Consider the following 25901-nt stretch of genomic DNA (forward strand, 5'->3'; position numbering starts at 1 on the left):
AAAAAAAAAAAATTTAATTTTCTTTCCACGATTTCTGAAGACTTGTGTAAAAAAAATAACCATTCAGAAGAATCATAATGCCTCATAGAATATACGTTCAGCATCCCGCACACAATTAAAGGGCCAGTATTATTATTATTATTTTTTCTACTGATATGAGCGGGCCGCCACTATATAAACCGCTCTTAGTATTTTGTCAATTTGGTGCTTCGTTAACCATGTTCCTGATTCCCTTTCCCAATTTTCAATGAATGGAGGTATTCTTGGCTCCAATATAGCTCTAATTATTTTATAAATTTGTGCAATACCGTGTTTAATCAGTCCCTGTGAGTTACATAGTTTTTCCATTTCATTCAATTTTCCTTCTGATCTTATCGATTGTGGGAGCCTGCCTACAGAGTGTTTTAACTGTGAATATCTCCATTCATTCAGTTTTATCACGTCTCCCCTGTGTTTCAAATCTTGTAGTGAACATATTTTGTCCATCTAATCTATTGTTTTCTATCCTATTCAAATTAGAATTGATTATATTTGAATTTTGGGAAATGGTTATATTCTTTTTATTCTATTATATTGTTTTTTTTAAATGTATTCTTTTTCTATTTGTTTATTCTTTTCTTTTCTATTCTATTCTAATCTATTCTATTCAACTCAACTGAACTGATTTTATTTTAATTTTGGTAAATGGTTACATTCATTCTATTCTATTGTTTTTTTTTATTATTTTCTTTTTTATTCTATCATAGTATATGCTATTATTTTTTTCATATTCTATTCTTTTCTATTATATTATTTCCTTATGTATTCAAATTCAAATTTATTCTATTTGAAATTCAGAAGATGTCTATATTCCTTCTTTGTTATTCTATTCTATTATATTCTAGTCTATTCTGTTCTTTCATTTTCTATTCCATTTTGTTCTGTTTTACTCTATTATATTATATTCTTTTTTTTCTGTTATATTCTTTTCTATTCATTTTTTTTTACTATTCTTTTCCTTTATTTTATATTCTATTTTAGTCTCTTTTGAAATTCAAAAACAAAACAAATTCAAAAACGATTCAAATTCAAAAACGATTTGAATTCGAAAAGTATTAGAAAACGATTAGAATTTCGTCCAAATTTTTTTTGTTATTTTAGATTTGTTTAATAGATACTATTGTAATTAGGTAATTCGGATACATCCGAAAAAAGGAAAATGTGTCCGAATTTCAATTTGGAACAAAACAAACCGCACTCTGTCTAAGGTCTAAGGTCAATATAAAAATTGAGCTGGTACCAAATCTAGAGGGAGAAAGGTAGTAGTTTAGCAACCTCTTCTATAGTGGTGGGGTTGAAAGAGAGAACTAATGAGTGTACCTGTGGGCATAAAGTGTAAAGCGTTGAGGGTATCAGAATAGTAGAGGTCTCCTCACAAATTGTATCAATCTTCTGTTTGAAGTGATTGGTGATCTCATGGTCAGTGAGTGAGTTGGTGGGTGGAGGTAGTGGAGGATGAAGTAGAGAGTTGAAGGTAGAGAAGAGTTGATGGGGTGGGATTATAAATTGCTAATGAGAGTGATAAAATAGGCAGTGAGGAGGCTGGAATTGTATTTTTGGAGGGCAGATTTATATTGGCTGAAATCTTTCTGAGACGTAATCTTACGCCACAGGCGTTCATGAGCACGACTATGTTTTTTCAGCCTTCTAGTATCATCTGTTTGCCAAGGTTGAAGGTGCCAGGCCTGATTCTGTGTGTAGTGAGGAGGGCAGTGAGTCCAGTGAGGCTAGAAGTGAAGTGTTATAGACAGAAGTGGCTAGGTTGGTGCAGGATAGGGGTGAGATTTTGTGATAGAGGTGATCGGTAGCACAGTAGAGAAGAGAATGGTTGAGATGGCATAGGTTTCTGTGGATAACTTTTAGGCGGTTGGAGGCAGTGGAAGTGGAGGAGAAGGAGAGAGTGAAACTAATATGGTAGTGATCGGAGAGAGAGAATGAATAGTTGGAGAGGTTGCATGGAGTGCATAGGTGAGAGAAAACAAGGTCAAGAGTATAGCCTTCAGAGTGAGTAGGAGCATGTATGCACTGCTTAAGGTCAAAGGAGGAGGTTATGCTAAGAAGTTTGAAAGTGGCAGGAGTGTTGGCATTAATAGTTAGCATGAAGTGTTAGCATTAATAGGGATGTTGAAGTCACCCAGAATGTGGGGATTTCAGAAGAAAGAAAGTAGGGTAGCCAGGCAGAGAAGTCATCAAGAAAGGTTGATATTGGTCCAGGGGGCTTGTAGATCACAGCTATCCTTAGAGGAACTGGAGAGAAAATACATATGCGGTATGCTTCGAAAGAGGAGAGTGACAAAGATGAGGTCCTTTAAAGTGCATAAAAAGATTATGTCTTATGCCGTGTACACACGACCAGACTTTTTGACGGACTGAATTCCGTCGGACTTTTCGATGGAGTTTCGACGGACTTCGTTGAATCGGACTTGTCTACACACAACCAGACCAAAGTCCGATGGATTTGAATATGATGACGTACGACCGGACTAGAATAAGGAAGTTCACAGCCAGTAGCCAATAGCTGCCCTAGCGTCGGTTTTTGACCGTCGGACTAGCATTGAGACGAACAAATTTTTCAAGCAGACTCGATTCCATCTGAAAGATTTGAAACATGTTCTAAATCTAAAGTCTGTCTGATTTTTCGACAGCAAAGGTCTGATGAATTGTTCCGACGGATTCATTCCGTCGGACCTTTACTGTCGAAGAGTCTGGCCGTGTATACGCGGCATAACTGCAGCAGGTTGGAAGTTGCAAGTGAGAGTACAAAATACATGGATGTTAGAGGGCTTCAGTTGGACTACAGTACAATATTACCTGTTCATTACAATCTTTAAAACAAACACAACCTAATCAAATTTAATTAATATGCTTGAGTTTTTATAGCTCATTTACCTGATATTCCCAAGTCACAAAATGCTAAATTCATGGTCATGATCTCAGCTGGTCTGAGCTTCTTTTTCCTTCGACATGCCATCAACAAAACATAGCTGTTTCCTATAGTGGAGAGAACACCTGTAAAGAGAAAAAAATGATTAAAAAAATTAAACAAACAAATTACTCTACCTATTTTAAATTAATATCCAGCAATTTAGGCCACAGTGAAATCTAGCTCATGTAGCATTCCAACCTGTAGAGACAATTAATAGTTCATGACATACTGGTGTTTAGTGCCCACTAGAATTGGCTACTCTCCTCAATGCTCTAGGCGATAAGGACAACTGGGCACATTTTATCACATTTGGTGAACATGCCTGGTGGCTCAGCAATACTGGATAGATGTTTCAAAGGAGGACAAATATCATCCTTTGTATCGGACCACTCTTCAAAGTTCTATTCCAACCTATGGTCCATGCCCTTGCTGCCGCTAAACAGATGATCAGTAAAGCATTGAGGAGTGCCTGGGACATAACTTAATATCATTCAGAGGTCTTTTTGAAACATTGACGGTTGAGTAGAACGGCAAGGTCTGGCAAGAAGTTGTTGTGCCACATCCAATAATACTAGAAAAAAAGGAGAGCAGCTTCCCTAGTGGTGGACTTTTTAGGCACGTACACCAAGAGATATATAACAAAATACAAAATTTATTTAGTAAAATAAAATCATGCCATAAAGAGAGTTAAACAACATCATACATAAAATACAGAATAATGGATTATCCATACATATCATCATTGTAGTTAGCCATAGATTTAATTTTCCTACGGGTTTCGGAGCCAAAGAAATCTCCTTCTTTGGGGGCAGATATACAGTATGGAGTATAACTATATCGATAAATGATGCTATGTAAAGATGGTGTACCAAAAATTAAAAGCAAACAGGTACGTCAAGGGGTGTATATGAATGACTCCCGAGCTTCAAAGGTCTCCGTAAATTTGTAGCATTCAGCAAAATTGATGGACACTTATGCGGTCAGATTTTATGAAGCCCCAAAAGAAACATAGATCCGCAAGGTGCACACGGGGAAGGCACTGAGGCGGACAAATTATTGTGCCCGACCTTAAAACGAGTGGGAGAGCTTATCTTGACCGTTCGGTACTCCACAGACTGAGTTGTGGGGTTTGAAACATTTATTGGATAAGAGCACCAAAGCGTTTCAGGGGAAAGGTCTCTCTCTTTTTCAGGGCTTGAGCAGTGGATGTTATTAGACTTACAATGAGATGCAATGGAATACCTATGTTAGGGCTTGATAAAGACTGCCAGATCCAAACCAGTTCCCCCTGGAGATAGGCATATGTGCAGCCTCTTGGCACGTGGGCTTTAACTCCGAGAGGCTGCATATACGCATCCCTATCTAATCATATTTCTGTGCTGAGAGCACACTCCTGATGAATCCATGCAACCAGGAGCTTTCTGATCATGTGACTTCTGGGACTGCCAATCACAGCAGTCATATGCTTAGAATGCCTGCCTCCCGGCATTTAGAACCTTTTAAAGGGCTGGGAGGCGGTGGGGAGGGGTTAACAACACTATGGACTTTCACTCTTTTTGTCACAATCTGAGAGGTAGCAGCCTAAAACCAGAACAAGAACCTAAACTATACCTTCATTACCGATAGGGTTGCCACCTGTCTGGGATACACCCAGACAGTATGGGTTTTGAGTCATTTTGAATCATGTGTTCGGGTCTCAGTCAATCTAGAACCCGTACACATGATCCAGACTGGGCTGTGGCTCTGGGCTCCATCTGCTCAGCTGGTGGCCAGGGGAGGAACATGACTAGGTAATGTTTATCAGGCACAAGTTCTTATCTTTATTCAGCAGTTCCCACAATTAAATCAGAGTCCCGAGGTCCACTTCTATACCAATCCGCTGGGGAATGGAATTGCTAGGAACTGCAGCACAAGGATTACTCTGCCTGAGCCTGAAAATCATCAAATAGTTTTGGTGGAGTAATCCTTGTGCTGCGGTTCCCGACAATTACATTGTCCAGCGGATTGGTATAGAAGTGGACCTCGGGACTCTGATTAAATTGTCAGAACTGCTGAATAAAGATAAGGACTTGTGCCTGATAAACATTAACTAGTCATGTTCCTCTCCCAGCCACCAGCTGAGCAGATGGAACCCAGAGCCACAGCCCAGTCTGGATCACCACAAAAGATAAGCACTTGAGCCCAGCGGTTAAATTGTCCCCTTCCTTCCCCTGGCCCCCAGCTGAGCAGAAGTGTGTTTTTTGTAATTTCTGCAGACAAGAGGTTACTTAGCAATAGTTCCTGCCCCCAGTTCCCTGCTGATTTCACAGAATGTCCTGGAATGGCTGAACAGCCTAAATCCTCGTACAGATGTTCGGATTGTTGCCCAACAAAACCGCTGACTTTTGTCCGAAGGTCGTTGGCCCAAACTTGCCTTGCATACACACGGCACACAATTGTTTGCCAACAATCACGAACGTATTGACATACTACATGGTTTTTCAGCTCTTTAGCGCCACCCTTTGGGTTCCTTCTGCTAATTTCTTGTTAGTAGAAGTTTGGTGAGTGTTGACATGCACTTTGCATTTTGCATGTGTTTGCAATAACTCCATCAGTATCACCATCGAAGCAGCTTCATTATTATCCCATTAACCCCCCTAGCGGCAATCCCGAGTCTGGCTCGGGTTGGGATTTTAATAATAGGAGCGGTAACCCCGAGCCAGACTCGGGATCGCATCGCTGGATGCAGGGGAGGACACAGTGAGAGTTACTTACCTTGTCCCCTGGATCCAGCGATGTCCCCCGCGCTGTGTGATCGAGCTGTCCTCCGCTCGATTCACAGTGCCGAATGCCGCCGAGCTCCGTTCCCTGCAGCGTTACGGCGCACGGGAGCCGAGAACGGCAGCAAATTCAAAAAAGTAAAAAGACACAAAACACACACAGCACTGTAATCTTACAGATTACAGTACTGTATTCAAAAATACACACCCCCTTTGTCCCTAGTGGTCTGTGCAATGCCCTACATGCACTTTTATATTATAAATACTGTTTTTTCTGCCTGAAATTTGGAGATTGTCCATAGCAACCAAAAAGTGTCCCTTTTTCAGTGTTATAGGATTTGATTACATTATTGAATAATTTTTATTATTCTTTATTATATTATAAACTTTATCATACCCGGGATGTCTGCTAGACTCTGGTTTGAACAGATTTAAGAGAGTTATTCCTAAGGCCGCGTACACACGGGCGGACTGTTCGCCCAACCTTGTCCGCTGAACAGTGTTTGGGCGGACAGTCCGCCCGTGTGTGGGCTTTCAGCGGACAGTTTCAGCGGACAGTTGGACGGACAAAGTCTTTCGGAAATTCCGAAAAACTGTCCGCTGAAACTGTGTTTGAGCGAACAGTCCGCCCGTGTGTGGGCCTGTCCGCTGTACTTTCGAAATGAGCGGACTGTTCCCGCTTGGAAAGTCCGCCCATTTCGAGCGCGTGTACAGGTAGGCGGGGCCCGCGAAGGAGACGTCGCGGGCTCCGCCGCCTGGAATGGGCTTAAAGGGGAACCCCAACGCCGAAAAAAATCGGCGTGGGGGTTCCCCCAAAGTCCACACCAGACCCTTGTCCGAGCACGCTACCCGGCCGGCCAGGAAAGGGGGGCGAGCGAGCGCGCCCCCCCTCCTGAGCCGTACCAGGCCGCGTGCCCTCAACATGGGGGGGTGCCTTGGGGAAGGGGGGGCCGCGCGGCCCCCCCACCCCAAAGCACCTTGTCCCCATGTTGATGAGGACAAGGGCCTCTTCCCGACAACCCTGGCCGTTGGTTGTCGGGGTCTGCGGGCGGGGGGCTTATCGGAATCCGGGAGCCCCCTTTAAGAAGGGGGCCCCCGGATACCGGCCCCCCACCCTATGTGAATGAGTATGGGGTACAATGTACCCCTACCCATTCACCTGTGAAATAAAGTACAAAAAAAAACACAACACAGGGAAAAAATATTTTATTGCACAGCTCCGGGGGGTCTTCCGTCTTCGGGGGTCTTCTCGCCGGACTCCTCCGCTATCTGTGTGTAGCTCTTTTACTAGCGGAGGAGTCCGGCTTTCTTCCTCCCCGCCGCCGGCCTCTTCTCCCGACTTCGGGGGTCTTGTCCCCCTCTTCGGTTCTTCTGCCGGGCCACCGCGCCTTCTTGTAGCTCTTTTACAGGCGGTGGCCCGGTCTTCTGTCGCCGCTGCCTTCCGTTCTTCTGTCACCGCCTTCGGTTCTTCTGCCGGGCCACCACGCCTTCTTGTAGCTCTTTTACAGGCGGTGGCCCGGTCTTCTGTCGCCGCTGTCGTCGCCGCCGCCGCCTTCCGTTCTTGTTCTTCTTCTTGTTCTTCTTCTTCTTCTCCTGGAGATGTTGACTCGACGAGCTCTCCGGCCGGAATGCCAGAGCCGCGCTGTGCGGTCACTTATATAGTGACAATGGGGCGGTGTCACATGGTATATGTCACATGGGTTGGTCACATGGGTTGATGTCACATGGGGACTATGACATCGTAAGGGGGCGGGGTCACCATGTGACCAACCCATGTGACATATACCATGTGACACCGCCCCATTGTCACTATATAAGTGGCAGCGGAGCGTGTCCCTGGCATTCCGGCCGGAGAGCTCGTCGAGTCAACATCTCCAGGAGAAGAAGAAGAAGAAGAACAAGAAGAAGAACAAGAACGGAAGGCGGCGGCGGCGACGACGACAGCGGCGACAGAAGACCGGGCCACCGCCTGTAAAAGAGCTACAAGAAGGCGCGGTGGCCCGGCAGAAGAACCGAAGAGGGGGACAAGACCCCCGAAGTCGGGAGAAGAGGCCGGCGGCGGGGAGGAAGAAAGCCGGACTCCTCCGCTAGTAAAAGAGCTACACACAGATAGCGGAGGAGTCCGGCGAGAAGACCCCCGAAGACGGAAGACCCCCCGGAGCTGTGCAATAAAATATTTTTTCCCTGTGTTGTGTTTTTTTTTGTACTTTATTTCACAGGTGAATGGGTAGGGGTACATTGTACCCCATACTCATTCACATAGGGTGGGGGGCCGGTATCCGGGAGCCCCCTTCTTAAAGGGGGCTCCCGGATTCCGATAAGCCCCCCGCCCGCAGACCCCGACAACCAACGGCCAGGGTTGTCGGGAAGAGGCCCTTGTCCTCATCAACATGGGGACAAGGTGCTTTGGGGTGGGGGGGCCGCGCGGCCCCCCCTTCCCCAAGGCACCCCCCCATGTTGAGGGCACGCGGCCTGGTACGGCTCAGGAGGGGGGGCGCGCTCGCTCGCCCCCCTTTCCTGGCCGGCCGGGTAGCGTGCTCGGACAAGGGTCTGGTGTGGACTTTGGGGGAACCCCCACGCCGATTTTTTTCGGCGTTGGGGTTCCCCTTTAAGCCCATTCCAGGCGGCGGAGCCCGCGACGTCTCCTTCGCGGGCCCCGCCTACCTGTACACGCGCTCGAAATGGGCGGATTTGCCTCCTCCTTACGTGGGCGAGTCCGTTCATTTCAAAAGTTGAGCGAACTGTTTGCCCAACCTTGTTCGTCAAACAGTCCGCTCGTGTGTGGGCAAGTCCGCTCATGCAAATTTTGAGCGGACTGTTTGCCGAAACTGTTTGACGAACAAGGTTGGGCAAACAGTCCGCGCGTGTGTACGCGGCCTTAGAATTACAGGACTACAATATAAAATGCCAAATTTCCATGCAAAATAATTGTACCGCTTTCCACACCTAAATCCAGACTGAATCATACCGCCAGGGAGGTTAATGAAGAAGAGAATGTGCGCTGCATTTGGAGATTTCATATTTTGAAACGTCAAAAAATGTTAATTCTCCATTACAAATGCTAGTTTACATGACGGACCTTGCTTCTGGCTCGTCCTTGCTTCCGAGCATGTGTGTTTGTACTTTTCACTTGTCGGATGGACTTGTGTACACATGATCGGAAAATCCGACAACACACATTTGTCAGCGGAAAATGTTAAAACCTGTCATCCAACATTTATCCACGGAAAATCCGAAAATTGTACGACGGGGCATACACTCGGTCGGATTTTCCGCCAACAACCTGTCATCACACATTTGCCTTTGAAAAATCCGATCGTGTGTATGAGGCCTTAGAGTTCATTTACACATGTGGTGTCCTCTGAAAAGCAATCCACATTTGGATCGCTCTTCAGATGGAATTCGACAGGCAGTGAGGAGGTGTTATATAGCCTCCTCACCACCTGTTTAAACCACCCAGCAGCGCCCCGCAACTGAATGCATTGCACTTGAATGGGCCACGTTCAGTAAGCATTACTGCTCACTGAACCCAACAGTGTGGACAATTTTTGCCACACCGCGATGCAAAGTATTTTGGCTGTGGCATGTGTACATCCCCCTCTGCTGCCTTAAGAGCTTAAAGTGGTGTTGCCACCAAAAAAAAAAAAATTGCTTAAAATTCATAAAAAATAAAAAAAAAAATAATTGTAAAAAAATTTTTTTGACTCACCTCTAAATGCCTGTTGCTAGGGGGTCCCTCATAGTCTGCCTCCTTCATTGCCCAGGCTGGTGACATCACTTCCCATCGGTGCCGCACAGTCATCTGGGACCTGTCACGTGTCCCACATGACTGTGCGGCGTATCATGGCGCGCGGCTCTGCTCGCGCAGTGGGTGACCGGCTGTGAAGCCACAACCGGGTGCCCACATTAAGAATGCCGGCGCCGCGAGCGGAGCGGGGAAGGAGGGGGGCTTCGTTCCCCCGCATCGCTGGGACAGGTAAGTGTCCGATTATTAAAAGTCAGCAGCTGCAGGATTTGTAGCTGCTGACTTTTAATTTTTTTTTAGGGGGCACCCCACTTTAAGAGAAGTGTTGGATAGCAGTAGTGATGGACGAACTTTCCACGGGACTTTTCGCGAACGCGGACCGCGAACGTGGCCGATAGTTCGCCAACCGAAATGTTCGCGGCGGGCCCCATTGACTTCAATGGGAGGCGAACTTTGCAAACCTACGGGTCAAATTTGCAGCCACAAAATAATTAATAGCTGTGCAAACATAGTCCCACCACATGGCCAATGACATAACACATGTATGAGGTGAATCTGGGATCGACAACTCCAAGCATTCTTTTTTTATATGGGAAATTGTTGTGACAATTCAGGACTGTGGAGCGCATGAAGGCAATGGAGGAGAGGGAAGGTCAGGGTAGGCAAAGAAGAGGGTGCAGGAGATGATCACCAGCAGCGTGACATACAGCAATGACACCTGCACCGTGATAGAGTCATCTGACACCAGCACCGTGATAGAGAGCACTGACATCAGCAGCGTGACATACAGCAATGACACCTGCACCATGATAGAGTGATCTGACAACAGCACCGTGATAGAGAGCACTGACATCAGCAGCGTGACATACAGCAATGACACCTACACCATGATAGAGTGATCTGACACCAGCACCGTGATAGAGAGCACTGACATCAGCAGCGTGACATAAAGCACTAACACCAGCACCGTGATATACAGCACTGACAGCAGCACCATGATAGAGAGCACTGACATCAGCAGCGTGACATACAGCAATGACACCTGCACCGTGATAGAGTCATCTGACACCAGCACCGTGATAGAGAGCACTGACATCAGCAGTGTGACATAAAGCACTAACACCAGCACCGTGATATACAGCACTGACAGCAGCACCGTGATAGAGAGCACTGACATCAGCAGCGTGACATACAGCAATAACACCTGCACCGTGATAGAGTGATCTGACAACAGCACCGTGATAGAGAGCACTGACATCAGCAGCGTGACATAAAGCACTAACACCAGCACCGTGATATACAGCACTGACAGCAGCACCGTGATAGAGAGCACTGGCATCAGCAGCGTGACATACAGCAATGACACCTGCACCGTGATAGAGTGATCTGACAACAGCACCGTGATAGAGAGCACTGACATCAGCAGCGTGACATAAAGCACTAACACCAGCACCGTGATATACAGCACTGACAGCAGCACCGTGATAGAGAGCACTGACATCAGCAGTGTGACATACAGCAATGACACCTGCACCGTGATAGAGTCATCTGACACCAGCACCGTGATAGAGAGCACTGACATCAGCAGCATGACATAAAGCACTAACACCAGCACCGTGATATACAGCACTGACAGCAGCACAGTGATAGAGAGTACTGACATCAGCACCGTGATATACAGCACTGACACCTGCACCGTAAGCAGCCCCAGGAGGAAGTCAGCATAGCACAGGGATGGTGGGAGCCCCTCATAATGAGCATAGCACAGGGATGGTGGGAGCCCCTCATAATGAGCATAGCACAGGGATGGTGGGAGCCCCTCATAATGAGCATAGCACAGGGATGGTGGGAGCCCCTCATAATATGCACAGCAGAGGTACAGCCCCAGGAGGGAGTCAGCACAGCACAGGGATGGTGGGAGCCCCTCATAATATGCACAGCAGAGATACAGCCCCAGGAGGAAGTCAGCACAGCATAGGGATGGTGGGAGCCCCTCATAATAAGCAGCCCCAGGAGGAAGTCAGCATAGCACAGGGATGGTGAACTTTACAAACCTACAGGTCATATTTTCAGCCACAAAATAATTACTAGCTGTGCACACATAGTCCCACCACATGGCCAATGACATAACACATGTATGAGGTGAATCTGGGATCGACAACTACAAGCATTCTTTTTTTTAGTAGGTTGTGATTAGCAGACTGTACCTCAGTCCCTATACTCATAAAGGACTGCTGCAGAATAGGGCAGCAGTCAGCAGTAGAGTACCTCAACCCTATATATTGTGGACCTATACCAGTCCTTAAGGAATAGCAGACTGTACCTCACTCAACCCTATGTACTGTAGTACCCTATACCTTACCAGTCCTTATAAGGACCTTTGTGGAACTAGTAGGTTGTGAATGATTAGCAGACTGTACCTCAGTCCCTATACTGATAAAGGACTGCTGCAGTATAGGGCAGCAGTCAGCAGTAGTGCACCTCAACCCTATATATTGTGGACCTATACCAGTCCTTAAGGAATAGCAGACTGTACCTCACTCAACCCTATGTACTGTAGTACCCTATACCTTACCAGTCCTTATAAGGACCTTTGTGGAACTAGTAGGTTGTGAATGATTAGCAGACTGTACCTCAGTCCCTATACTGATAAAGGACTGCTGCAGTATAGGTCAGCAGTCAGCAGTAGTGCACCTCAACCCTATATATTGTGGACCTATACCAGTCCTTAAGGAATAGCAGACTGTACCTCACTCAACCCTATGTATTGTAGCACCCTACACCAGGTTACCAGTCCTTATAAGGACCTTTGTGGAACAAGTAGGTTGTGTGTGACTGATTAGCAGACTGTACGTCAGTCCCTATACTGATGAAGGACTGCTGCAGTATAGGGCAGCGGTCAGCAGTAGTGCACCTCAACCCTATGTATTGTGGACCTATACCAGTCCTTACAGAATAGCAGATTGTACCTCACTCAACCCTATGTACCGTAGCACCCTACACCAGGTTACCAGTCCTTATAAGGACCTTTGTGGAACAAGTAGGTTGTGTGTGACTGATTAGCAGACTGTACGTCAGTCCCTTTACTGATGAAGGACTGCTGCAGTATAGGGCAGCGGTCAGCAGTAGAGCACCTCAACCCTATGTATTGTGGACCTATACCAGTCCTTATAGAATAGCAGACTGTACCTCACTCAACCCTATGTACTTTAGCACCCTACACCATTCCTGAAGTTGTTTCTTGAAGGGGCTCCTTGAGCAAAGAACTATTTCTGCCTTTCGGATAAGTAACTACTGAAACCAATGATCATTTAGGTAGCTATAGGGGGGTGGAATCCTTCCCCCAAATGTAAGAGGCATTCTTCCTAGTGATGTACCAAAACCTGTAGATACAATAACCAGTGGCAGGAGTTCCCTGAGACCAGAAAGTTCCTCCATGTTAAAAAGGTTGAGAATGACTGATTAATGTTAGCAATAACAATTTGTATTTCTGTTGAATTATGACCCATCTTCCAGTAGGTTGAATATATTATTTCTATTCTGATCAGCGACGGCCCGTCCATAGAGGGCGCATGGGTGCCACCTCACCTATCCATGCATCCGGCCCCCTGATCTACATATCAGTGGTGCTGGACCATGGATTTCAATGCGACGGGGGTGTTTTTTCTAAGCACCTGATTAGAGCCAGAAGCTCTGATAGGCTTCAAAAAAGGGTGGCCTAGGAGCGCAGAGCATTGCTCTTCAAGGCCTACCAGTTGTGTGACCATAGCGAATGAATTTTTGCTATTTTCACACTAAAGTTTCTCCTCACCAATTAGGAGGCAGGTCTGTGAGACTTGTTTCCCGATTGGCTAAAGTGTCAGGGGATCCTACTGGATGCCTCGTGCTTTTGGCGGAAGAGGAGACACATGGTGGAGGAATCTGGTAGAGCAGACTCCGGAGAGGAGAAGACTCCACGAGAGGAGGCGAGAACACCACAGCCCCGCGGGTACGAGCCTGACCACCCGGGGGTGCTATTTCAGTGCTATGCCACACCGCTGGAAGGGGGTGTCCTTTGTTTGCTGCCCCCTCAAAAGAAGAATTCACCAACCGCCATTGTTTCTGATATGCTTCAACTCCTGTTGGTACTCTTTACTCTATATATTGTTTGTAGGAAAATGTAATTTTCCTAAAAAACTATAAAACCATAAATCAATGTCTAGCCACACAGACAGTGCATATTATTCTCTCATTATGCAGTCTCTATCCTTGCACATGAGCAAAGAAAATGCCAAAATATCATCTAATGATGAACAGCTATACAACTAGATATCACAGCAGATATTCGGATAAGGGATGCTTGCTGGAACATGATGATGAACAATGCATGTGTTAGTGCAGAGGACGTAGAATCACCTCTACAACCAGGAGCAGAGTGTAAACTATTAAAAGAGACTACTGAATACTTGAAATCACATTTATAAGGCCCCATTTACACCTCAGTGTTTTGTAGCTTGAAGCTCGTAGCTCCAAAATGCTGGAGGGGGAAAAAAAATCAATTATTCTCTATGAAGATGGTTCACATCTCCACTCCAAGTCACCTGAAGCCAAATGCCTGAAGCTCAAAAAAGTTCTGGAGCTTTTTCTGTAGCTCGAATCGGGCAGATTTGAACATTTTTGGCACATTTTATCCTCATAGAAGTAAATGGAAATGCACCATTTGCACGTTTTGTTGCGCGTTTTTGCGCGATTTTCTGTTCAAATGAAAAAAAAATTAAAAAATTAAATCGTAATAAAATATAAATAAATAAATGTAAAATGAATACACAAATAACTAAACATCATCATAAATAAGTAAAATAAATGAATACTATGTAATATAATATATGAATAAATAATAATTTACCCCTAACTTAAAAAAAAAATTAAAATATAATAACTATTCTAGTTAATAATAATAATTATAATAATAATAATAATAAAATAATAACAAACAACAAACCCAAACCCAAACCTGAACAAAAAACATAAATTATTACTAATAATAATTTATATATTTTTTGTTAGTTTTTTTTTTTTTAAAGTGGTAGGGGTTAAAGTTAAGGGTTAATTATTTATTTATTGTTACTTAGTTTTAATTTATTGAATTTATTTATTTTGTTATTTATGATTTTTATTTATTTATTTATTTTACTTGTATTTATTCATTTGTATTACTATTATTATTAGTAGTAGTAATAATAATAATAATAATAATAATAATAATAATAAATTAAATAAAAAATAAAATAATAATAAATAACACTAACCCCCAACTCCTTATCCTAACCCTAACCTAACCTTCACTGTAACCGCTTACCCTAACTAATTTTTTTTTTTTATAAAAAATGAATAATAATAATAGAAAAAGAAATATAAGCTAATGGAAAAGCTAAAAAAACTGAAATACCTAGCAACCAATGATGCAGCAGATAATAGTTTTCTCTATTGGCTAATAAAAACCGCCAAAGCTCAAAAACGCTGCATTAAAAATGCACCAAAATCGGGCATAAAAACACGCAAAAAAATGCCGGAAAAGCGATCAAAGACACTACGCTCAGGTGTGAATGCAGCCTTAGAGATTTCTATGGAGGTCGAGCGGCAGTTTTGGTGCAAAACTACAGTTTTAGCCTTAGGAATTGTTATAGAAATTAGCCTTTAATCTGGCATGCTGCAGTGCGAAAGGAAACGATCTGCTACCTGTGACACCCCATGTTTGTGTGACGTGGCTTTGTTGATAAACCTATTGCAACCAATTACCTTTACCTATCTGCCGACCGCTCACAGTAAATATACTCCGAGTGGGTAGAAGGTGCAGGCTCAATCATGTACCTGTAGGGCCTTCTACCAGGGGGTTAGGGCATGCAGGGAGAAAAAACAGCCAGATCAAAACATAAGATCAGCACACATTACACTTGTTGGGCACACAGTTAACCCCTTGATTGCCCCTAGATGTTAACTCCTTCCCAGCCAGTGTCATTAGCAGAGTGTCAGTGTACAGTATTGTCACTGATCATTGTATTAATGTGTCACTAGCGACATCAGTGTCAGTTAGTGACCCTCCCAGATAGTGTCTGTTTGCACCAGATTGCCCACTACCTATCACAATCCCACTGTAATTCTCTGATCACCGCCTTTACAGGATAGCGTCTATAGCTGCATAAATTCCAGTATATATCATAGTTTATAGACACTAAAGCCGCGTACACACGGGGCGGACTGTCTGGCCAACTTAGTCCGTCAGACAATCCGACGGACAGTCCGTCATACTTTCGAATGAATGGACTTGACCACACACACCACTTTTTGAGCGGACTAATACGGCGTACTAAGTCCGCCATACTATCCGCCCTACTTTTGAAATGAACGGACTCGCCCACACATGCAGAGGAAAGTCCGCTCATTTCGAGCGCGTCTCCAGGTAGGCGGGGCCCGCGAGGGAGACGTTGCTGGCCCCGCCGCCTGGTATGGACTTAAAGGGGAACCCCAACGCCGAAAAAAATCGGCGTGGGGGTCCCCCCCAAGTCCACAACAGACCCTTGTCCGAGCACGCTACCGGGCCGGCCAGGAAAGGGGGGCGAGCAAGCGCACCCCCTCCTGAGCCGTACCAGGCCGCGTGCCCTCAACATGGGGGGTGCCTTGGGGAAGGGGGTCTTGTCCCCCTCTTCGGTTCTTCTGCCGGGCCACCGCGCCTTCTTATAGCTCTTTTACAGGCGGTGGCCCGGTCTTCTGTCGCCGTCGTCGCCGCCGTCGCCGCAGTCGCCGCCGCCTTCAGTTCTTCTTCTTCTTCGTCTTCTTCTTCTTCTTCTCCAGGAGATGTTGCCTCGACGATCTCTCCGGCCGGAATGCCAGGGACGCACTGCGCGGCCACTTATATAGGGACAATGGGGCGGTGTCACATGGCTTTATGTCACATGGGTTGGTCACATGGGTTGATGTCACATGGGGACTATGACATCGTAAGGGGGCGGGGTCACCATGTGACCAACCCATGTGACATAAAGCCATGTGACACCGCCCCATTGTCCCTATATAAGTGGCCGCGCAGTGCGTCCCTGGCATTCCAGCCGGAGGGATCGTCGAGGCAACATCTCCTGGAGAAGAAGAAGAAGAAGAACGGAAGGCGGCGGCGACGGCAGCGACGGCAGCGACGGCGGCGACAGAAGACTGGGCCACCGCCTGTAAAAGAGCTATAAGAAGGCGCGGTGGCCCGGCAGAAGAACCAAAGAGGGGGACAAGACCCCCGAAGTCGGGAGAAGAGGCCGGTGGCGGCAAGGAAGAAAGCCGGACTCCTCCGCTAGCAAAAGAGCTACAAGAAGATAGCGGAGGAGTCCGGCGAGAAGACCCCCGAAGACGGAAGACCCCCGGAGCTGTGCAATAAAGTATTTTATCTCGTGTGTTGTGTTTTTTTTGGTACTTTTATTTTACAGGTGAATGGGTAGGGGTACATTGTACCCCATACTCATTCACATAGGGTGGGGGGCCGGTATCCGGGGGCCCCCTTATTAAAGGGGGCTCCCGGATTCCGATAAGCCCCCCGCCCGCAGACCCCGACAACCAACGGCCAGGGTTGTCGGGAAGAGGCCCTTGTCCTCATCAACATGGGCACAAGGTGCTTTGGGGTGGGGGGCCGCACGGCCCCCCCTTCCCCAAGGCACCCCCCCATGTTGAGGGCACGCGGCCTGGTACGGCTCAGGAGGGGGGGCGCTCGCTCGCCCCCCTTTCCTGGCCGGCCGGGTAGCGTGCTCGGACAAGGGTCTGTTGTGGACTTGGGGGGACCCCCACGCCGATTTTTTTCGGCGTTGGGGTTCCCCTTTAAGTCCATACCAGGCGGCGGGGCCAGCGACGTCTCCTTCGCGGGCCCCGCCTACCTGGAGACCCGCTCAAAATGAGCGGACTTTTCTCCGGGCGGGAAAAGTCCGCTCATTTCAAAAGTACGGCAGACTGGCACACACACGGGCGGATTGTCCGCCGAAATGCGAGTCCGACGGACAGTATTACGGAAATTCCGAAATACTTAGTCCGCCAGACTGCACGCTGAAAAAGTCCGCTGAAGCCCACACACGAGCGGACTGTCCGCTGAAATGTGTTTCGGCGGACTAAGTAGGCCAGACAGTCCGCCCGTGTGTACGCGGCTTAAGGGGGGTTATTTACGAAAGGCAACTCCACTTTGCACTGAAAGTGCACTTGGAAGTGCAGTCACTGTAAATCTAAGGGGTAGATCTGAAATGAGGGGAAGCTCTCCTGATTTTATCATCCAATCATGTGCAAGCTAAAATGCTGTTTTTTTATTTTCCTTGCATGTCCCCTTCGGATCTACAGAGACTTTACTTCCAAGCGAACTTGCAGTGCAAAGTGGATTTTCCTTTAGTAAATAACCCCCTATGGGTTGATTTACTAAAGGCAAATAGACCGTTGCCCGCTGCAAGAGCAATTGCTCGAGAGTAAATGGAATAAATCTTCACTTTGCAAAGAGTATCCAATCACCTGCAAGGAATTAAAAAAGAAAAAAAAACGTAATTTTTGCTTGCACATGATTGGATGATGGAAGTCAGCAGAGTTTCTGCTCATTTACTAAGCTCTGGAGCAACTTTGCAAAGTGTACAGTCTTTTTGCCTTTAGTAAATTAACACCTATAACTGTGTCACAAACCGATAATATAGAATTATTGGGATTTTTTTTACCAAAGATATGTAGCAGAATACATAAATATAATTAATGAAGAACTTTTTTTAATTGGGATATGTTTTATAACAGAAAGTAGAAAATATAGTATATCAAATCTCATATAAAAGAAAGCATATAATATCATATATAAGAAAAGCTCTATTTGTGTGAAAGGAATTATATAAATTTCATTAGCATACAGTGTTGCATGACCGCGTACTTACCAGTTAAAGTAGCACAGTGCTAAATAGCAAAAAATGGCCCGGTCATGAAGGGGGTAAAACCTTCTGGAGGTCAAGTGGTTAATACATTTCACCAAAAGTCAAAAGTCTGATGAACTGTCTAGATTTTTTCTCGAAATGTCAGCAAAGCAGAAACAAATGTAACTCAAACCTAATATCAATAACATTTAATGTTGGCTATACAGTATATAAAGCGGTATTAAACCCAAAACCAAACCAAAAATGGAATATATTGCAGCTTACCAATCATTAAATGTGGTGGCTGCATTTGTTTTCTTTGTTTAGACTTTTCCCCCCTCTGTTTTCACCTGGTGATCTGGCCAGTAACACACCTTCTGTATTAGTGTGCCCCCGCTCTGCATGGAGGAGCACAAGGGGTACCTCTGAACAGCAGCATTGTTAGTCTGGGGCGAGGGCATGATGAGTGTGTTAGATGTACTAGCAGATTTAACTACACTAGCAAATTGAAGCCAAACTCCAGATAATACTTTATAAGCAATTACAGTAAACAGTTTGTTTTTTGTTTTATGTACTGTAGGTCTTACATATTTTTTTAAAAAAACTGATCAGTGTAAGTACCCCTGCTAGTGTTACATAGTTTGTTTCATCTCTGTTACTGAAACATGCTTCTGGAGAGGGTTTTCTTTTGAAAACAACAGACTTAGTGGTTGGATCACCAAGGAAAAAATAGAAGAAAAAAGTCTAAAAAAGAAAATGAATGCAGCAATTACATATAAGAATTGGTAAGCTGAGATATAATAAATGTTTGCTTTTGGGTTTAACTTGTTCCTGCCCGCGCTATAGCTGAAAGACGGCTACAGTGTGCGGGTAACAATTCAGAAGGGCATCTATGGATGTTCTTCCAAGCTCACGCTCCCCGCGTGCCCCCTGCGACGCACAGGCAGTGCACTCTGTGATCGGGGTAAAGAGCCAATCACAGCGGCCCTTTACCATGTGATCAGCTGTCAGCCAATGACAGTTGGTCACATGATGTTACCAGAAGCCCACTCCTGTTAAAGGGACATAAGTCCCAACATTTGCTTACCAGTGCTGCTAATCAGTGCCACCTACCAGCGCCCATCAGTACTGCTAATCAGTGCCCACCAGTGCCACCTATCAGTACCATCAGCTCTGCCAATCAGTGCCCATTGGTGCCTCCCTTCCCACTACCTGACGGCATCTGCTATGCTGGTTCCAGGTCTGTGTGGTAGGGACGTACATGAAAGAGAATGGCTGTCATGTTGCTGTGGTTGTGGAAGTGACCAGCTAGCTTCTTAGTATATATACACACTCCCAGACGACTATAGCAGCCAGGAGTATGCTCAAAAGTCCATGATCCCAATCCCAGTAGTTTAGTTTAGTACAGCCTTTCTCATTCTTGTTACCCCCAGGGAACCGTTTAAATAATTTTAAAGTATAGGGAAACCCCTGCCAAATCCAATTCATAAATGGTCAGTGGAAAAATGCACCTTACATTGGTGATCAGTGGGAAGAATGCCCCCTTACAGTGTTGGTGTGAATGCCACCATTACAGATACTTAATTGAGAATCACTGGTCTAAAGCCTTGTACACACGATCGGACTTTCCGACAACAAAACTGTGGAATGTTGTCCGAAGGGCGTTGGCTCAAACTTGTCTTGCATACACACGGTCACACAAATGTTGCCCAACAATTAATTTATAAAATTCAAAATCATAGCAACATTTCTTAACCACTTGGGTACCGCGCTATTGCCGAATGACGGCATTAGCGCGGACCTAGATTTCCAGGACTACGTCTATTGACGTCGTCCTGGTTACGAGCGGCCTGCGCGCCCCCTGAGGGGCGCGCGCGGCGCGCTCTGTGATCGGCGAGTCCGTGAGACTCGCCTGATCACCGATCCGTGTAAGGGGTCGATCCCGACCCCTTATCACGTGATCAGCTGTCAGCCAATGACAGCTGATCATGTGATAGAACGGAGCCGGTAATCGGCTATTATTCCTCCTCGCGCTGACAGCGCGAGGAGAAAAAAAAAAAGCCGATCACCGGCGGCCGTGATCGGGACATCAGTCCCGATCACGGCCAGCAATAAAAGGCACCACATGCCACCTGCCAGTGCCCACCTGCCTCCCGCAGTGCCATCCTGAAATATAACAAAGTAAAAGTAAGTGCCCCCCGTCTGTGCCCATAATGCCCACAGTGCCACCCCACAGTGCCACCCCACAGTGCCACCCCACAGTGCCACCCACAGTGCCACCCACAGTGCCACCCAATCTGCCTCAAAGGTGCTGCACCCCAGTGCCGCCCATCAGTGCCCAGCAGTGCCGCCCATCAGTGCCCAGCAGTGCCACCTATCAGAGCCACCTATCAGTGCCACCTATCAGTGCCCATCAGTCCCATCTATCTGTGGTACCTATCAGTGCCCATCCGTGCCACCCATCCGTGCCACTTATCTGTGCCACCCATCCGTGCCATCTTATCTGTGCCCATCTTTGCCCATCAGTGCCGCCTTATCTGTGCCCATCGGTGCCGCCTTATCTGTGCCTATTAGTGCCGCCTTAACTATGCCTATCAGTGCCCACAAGTGCAGCCTATCAGTGCCCACCAATGCAGCCTATCAGTGCCCACCAATGCAGCCCATCAGTGCCCACCAATGCAGCCTATCAGTGCCGCCTTATCAGCGCACTTCAATGAAGGAGAAAAATGACCCGTTTGCAAAATTTTATAACAAACTATTAAAACATGATTTTTTTTTTTTTTTTTTTTTTGCATCTTTTTTTGTTTGTTTAGCAAAAAATAAAACTCCGAGCTGTAACTAAATACCACCAAAAGAAAGCTCTATTTGTGGGAAAAAAATGATAGAAATTTCATTTGGGTACAGTGTTGTATGCCCGCGCAATTGTCATTCAAAGTGCATCAGCGCTGAAAGCTGAAAATTGGTCTGGGACTGAGGGGGGTTTAAGTGCCCAGTAAGCAAGTGGTTAATAAATGTCCCATAAATCAATATCAATCTTGATAGTAGGGCTCCAGTGTTATTATCATATCACGTAGAGCTGCACAATTAATCGTTAAAAGTTTGCTATCTCGATTCACCCCCTCTATATTGCAGTGTTTCCCGATTCTTTTATGTAACAAGTATAGAGAGTTCTCTGCTCTCTCTGGCAGTCTGCCAAACCGGACAGTCTGCCAAGTTTTCTAACAACATTGTAACTTTTTCATCTTAGATCAAAGGGATAAAACTTCTGTGTGAATATGCAGGAAGTTTAACCTCCCTGGCGATATTCCCGAGTCTGGCTCGGGGTAAGATTTAAATACCATAAGCGGTATTCCCGAGCCAGACTCGGGACCGCATCGCTGGATCCATGGAGGAGTTTACTTACCTTGTCCCCTGGATCCAGCGATATCCCCCCGATGTGATCTGCGAGCCATCCTCCGCTCGATCTGTCACATCGCTGGGCTCCGTTCCCTGCGAGCGTTGCGACGCACAGGGACGGAGTTCGGCGCCAAATTCAAAAAGTTAAATACACAGTATAGATACAGTATACTGTAATCTTACAGATTACAGTACTGTATCAAATAATTACACATCCCCTTTGTCCCTAGTGGTTTGTTCAGTGTCCTGCATGCACTTTTATATTATAAATACTGTTCTTTATGCCTGGAAACTGGAGATTGTCCATAGCAACCAAAAAATGTCCCTTTACATCAAAAATGGTTATAGACCAGCTAGAAAACAGCGATAATAAATGAGAATCACTCGCAGAATTGAGCGATAGTGATTTGTGGGGAAATGTGTCATCAAACACTAAAAGTAATGACAGTGACAAATTTTGCAACTCAGCACATTTAATTGTTTTTGATTTGATTACATTATTGAATAATTTTTATTATTATTATATTATTATTTGTTAGAATTATTTATATATATATATATATATATATATATATATATATATATATATATATATATATATATATATATATATATATATTATTATTATAATTTATGATTTTATATTTCAAATTTCAAATTTATCATACCCAGGATGTCTATTAGACTCTTGTTTGGATGGATTTAAGTGAATTATTTCTAAGAATTACAGAATTACAGGCTTACAATATAAAACGCAAAATTTCCATGCAAAGTAATTGTACCGCTTTCAGCATCTAAAATCTGAAATAATCATACCGCCAGGGAGGTTAACCATTTAAAGTCAAAACCTCTGACATTTGTTTCTTATGCCCTGTACACACGGTCGGATATTCCGATGGATTTTGGCCCAAATTTGTCTTGCATACATGCGGTCGCACAAAGTTGTCAAAAAATCTGATCGCTCAGTACGAGGTGACGTACAACACGTACGACGCGACTATAAAGAGGCCAGTAGCCAACAGCTTTCGTCTCGTAATTTATTCTGAGCATGCGCGGCAATGTGCGTCGGAATTGTCTACACACAATGGGAATTTAAACAATCGGATTTTGTTGTCAGAATATTTTAGATCCAGATCTCAAACCTTGTGTGTCGGAAATTCCGACGGAAAAAGTCCGATGGAGCCCACACACAATCGGAATTTCAGACAACACAGTCCGATCGCACATTTTCCGTCAGAAAGTCCGACCATGTGTACAGGGCAATACAGTTAAAATCTGATTTTTTTTGCTAGAATATTACTTGGAACTCCCAAACATTATATATATATATATATATATATATATATATATATATATATATATATATATACCGTATATATATATATATATATATATATATATATACTTTTTTAGCAGAGGCAATAGGGAATAAAATGGCGATTGTTGCAATATTTTATGTCACACTGCATTTGCACAGTTGTCTTTCAAATGCAATTTTTTGGGAAAAATACATTTCAATGAATAAAAAAATAAATAAATGAAACAGTAAAGTTAGCCCAATTATTTTGTTTAAAGTGAAAGATGATGTTACGCCGTGAGAATTGTGATCTATCTTCTAAGCAAAAAAATAGCGATTCTCATTTTAGCCAGAATTGTGCAGCTCTAATATCAATATCACTGTGCTTCTGAATAATTCTTATTGCTTGTGCAAACCACCACCAGCTATTTAATCTGCTCACCTCAAGGATGAGTCAGGAAGACTCAAATGAACTCTTTATTTTCACTCCCCAAATGTCTTTTCTTTCTCTCAGGACAGGGCTGTTCAATTTCTCCCATTCACGATCTCCACTCCACCCAATGTGTCCCTCACAGATAAGGGGTTGATCTCCGAGATAATTCAGCCGTTCCTCCGCTTCAAGGGATCATGTATCATGTAATCAAAAACACAGCCAACATAGTGCTCTCTGCTATAAAACCTTTATTTAAAACCCCGCTAAAAGATATAAAATCAAAATTCACTTGCTACATGTATTGAGAGTGTCCGCTCGCTCACCGCCATGGCTGTGCAACATCACAGGCTTGGATCCTCTCCTCTGCACATGTATCAACCTCTGAATGGTCTTCCTCAGCAGATAGGGGAGGGTGCCTTTTAATATACTGTCATTGCTATGGTAACCTCCCAAGCTTCTCCACTGTGGATCCGAGTAACTACAAGTCCGCTCACTTCCTGCTGGCCCCAGAACACACTTTCACCACAGTCAAATAGCCGGCAAAAGATCACATCAGAATATCGCTGCGCCTACATGCGATTAACCGATAAAAAATTGCCTATCTTACTCTCCCTCACTAACGTGGAGAACGCTCGGGTAACACTCTAAATACAATAAATTTTATCTTTCATTTTACACCATTAACTAATTTTAATTATTAAATTCATTAAATTCATTAAAATTGTTTAAAATAACCCAACCAAAATAAATAAATATATATATTGATGATCTATTTATACTATAAATTTCCACTGAAAAAAGTCAAATTTAAAATTAAAATCCATAAATTGCCCCAGTAGACGACTTTGCGGTTGAAACGCGTAGGGCCTGCATTTTTCTGCTCCCCACATTGCAATTTTTTTTTTTGTTTTTATCACGTGATTTTTATGGATTTTAATTTTAAATTTGACTTTTTTCAATAAACCATTACTGGTTGTATTTCACCATGCAAGGTGTCTTTTATGCTTTGTCCTCCTTATGGTGAATTCCCACGAGATACCTGATGCCAAGTTCCACAGTTATCCAGGGCTCGGAAGGTATATCTGCTTCTTCTAATTGGAGACTACGAGGAATTCCGAGACGAACCACCATCCGGCGGGTTGCATCTTGGGTGGCATTGGAGCCCCCTACAAGCCCTTACGACACACTACTATATGGTGGATGTGTCCAACTCATCTGGTAAGAGTATCCACCTTCTTTAATTGTCTTATAATTCGTTCTCAAGAGGTTCTGAGGTCTGAGAAGGTTGAGAGTCATTATTCCAGGAATGCCATCTGACTACTTCAAAAGGCCTAAACACACCACTTTGAAGTCCATGGAGATTGACTTTGAGATTGTCTACACCCCCTTTGGACTTTAATGGACTCTTTGTCATTGTCACAGGATTATTTTCACTTTCATTATACTTACACTTATTTACATAGGTGCTTTGAAGCGCTGCACTTATTTATATATTTAATAAATTAGAATCACTTGCAGAATTGAGCGATAGCGATTTGTGGGGAAATTCGTCATCAAATACTAAATCTAATGACAGCGACAATTCTGCAAATGAGAAAATATCAGTGTTTTTGGATTTGATTACATTATTGAATAATTTTTATTATTATTTACCGTATATACTCGAGTATAGGTCGACTTGAATATAAGCCGAGGCCCCTAATTTACCACAAAAAAACTGGGAAAACGTATTGACTCGTGTATAAGCCGAGGGTGAGACATACGTCCATCACTGTGTCCATCCCTGTGTCCATCCCTGTGTCCATCCCTGTGTCCATCACTGTGTCCATCCCTGTGTCCATCCCTGTGTCCATTGCAGCCAACCTGTGTCCTGTGCATGCTTCCGTGTGCCAATCTGCAGCCTCTTTGTCCTTCTGCAGCCTCTGTGTCCTTCTGCAGCCTCTGTGTGCCATTTTGCACCGATCTGCATAAATAAAAAACATACGGCGGCCATGCCAGGATTCAAAAGCCGCACTTCTCCTCGTCTGTGACAGACGGCGGCCATTCCACTGTTCAAAAGCCGCGCCTCCGTCTGTGATAGGCGGAACACTCAATTTCCCAGCAGTCAGTGTTCCGCCTATCACGGACATCCTCTCATCCTCGTCCGTAGTATGAGGATGAGCGGATGTCCGTGATAGGCGGACCACTGACTGCTGGGAAATTGAGTGTTCCGCCTATCACAGACAGGGAGGCGCGGCTTTTGAATAGTGGAATGGCCGCCGTCTGTCTGCACGACACGCTGATCGGGTAGGCAGACGGCGGTGACTCGAGTATAAGCCGAGGGGGGCACTTTCAGCCTAAAAAAAGGGGCTGAAAATCTCGGCTTATACTCGAGTATATACGGTATTATCATTATTTATTATAAATTTTATCATACTCGGG

The 25901-nt window shown here is 44.8% G+C and overlaps 1 protein-coding gene across 3 annotated transcripts in view; it reads right to left on the bottom strand.

The window, feature by feature from the left end:
• OPN5 (opsin 5) overlaps window positions 1-25901 on the bottom strand; it is a 189471-nt gene that overhangs the window by 43147 nt on the left and 120423 nt on the right. For 2 of the 3 annotated variants that reach the window (XM_077488900.1, XM_077488899.1), the window contains exon 3: window positions 2929-3048. In XM_077488900.1, coding sequence (XP_077345026.1) covers window positions 2929-3048 — 120 coding nt within the window. Of the gene's footprint in view, window positions 1-2928; window positions 3049-23489; window positions 23644-25901 lie in introns of those variants that run through there. The other variant, XM_077488901.1, reaches the window with a different exon arrangement.

Source organism: Lithobates pipiens, unplaced genomic scaffold, assembly GCF_037356315.1.
Source record: "Lithobates pipiens isolate NorthernLeopardFrog02 unplaced genomic scaffold, aLitPip1_a1.2 Scaffold_18, whole genome shotgun sequence".
NCBI classification, from domain to species: Eukaryota; Metazoa; Chordata; class Amphibia; order Anura; family Ranidae; genus Lithobates; species Lithobates pipiens.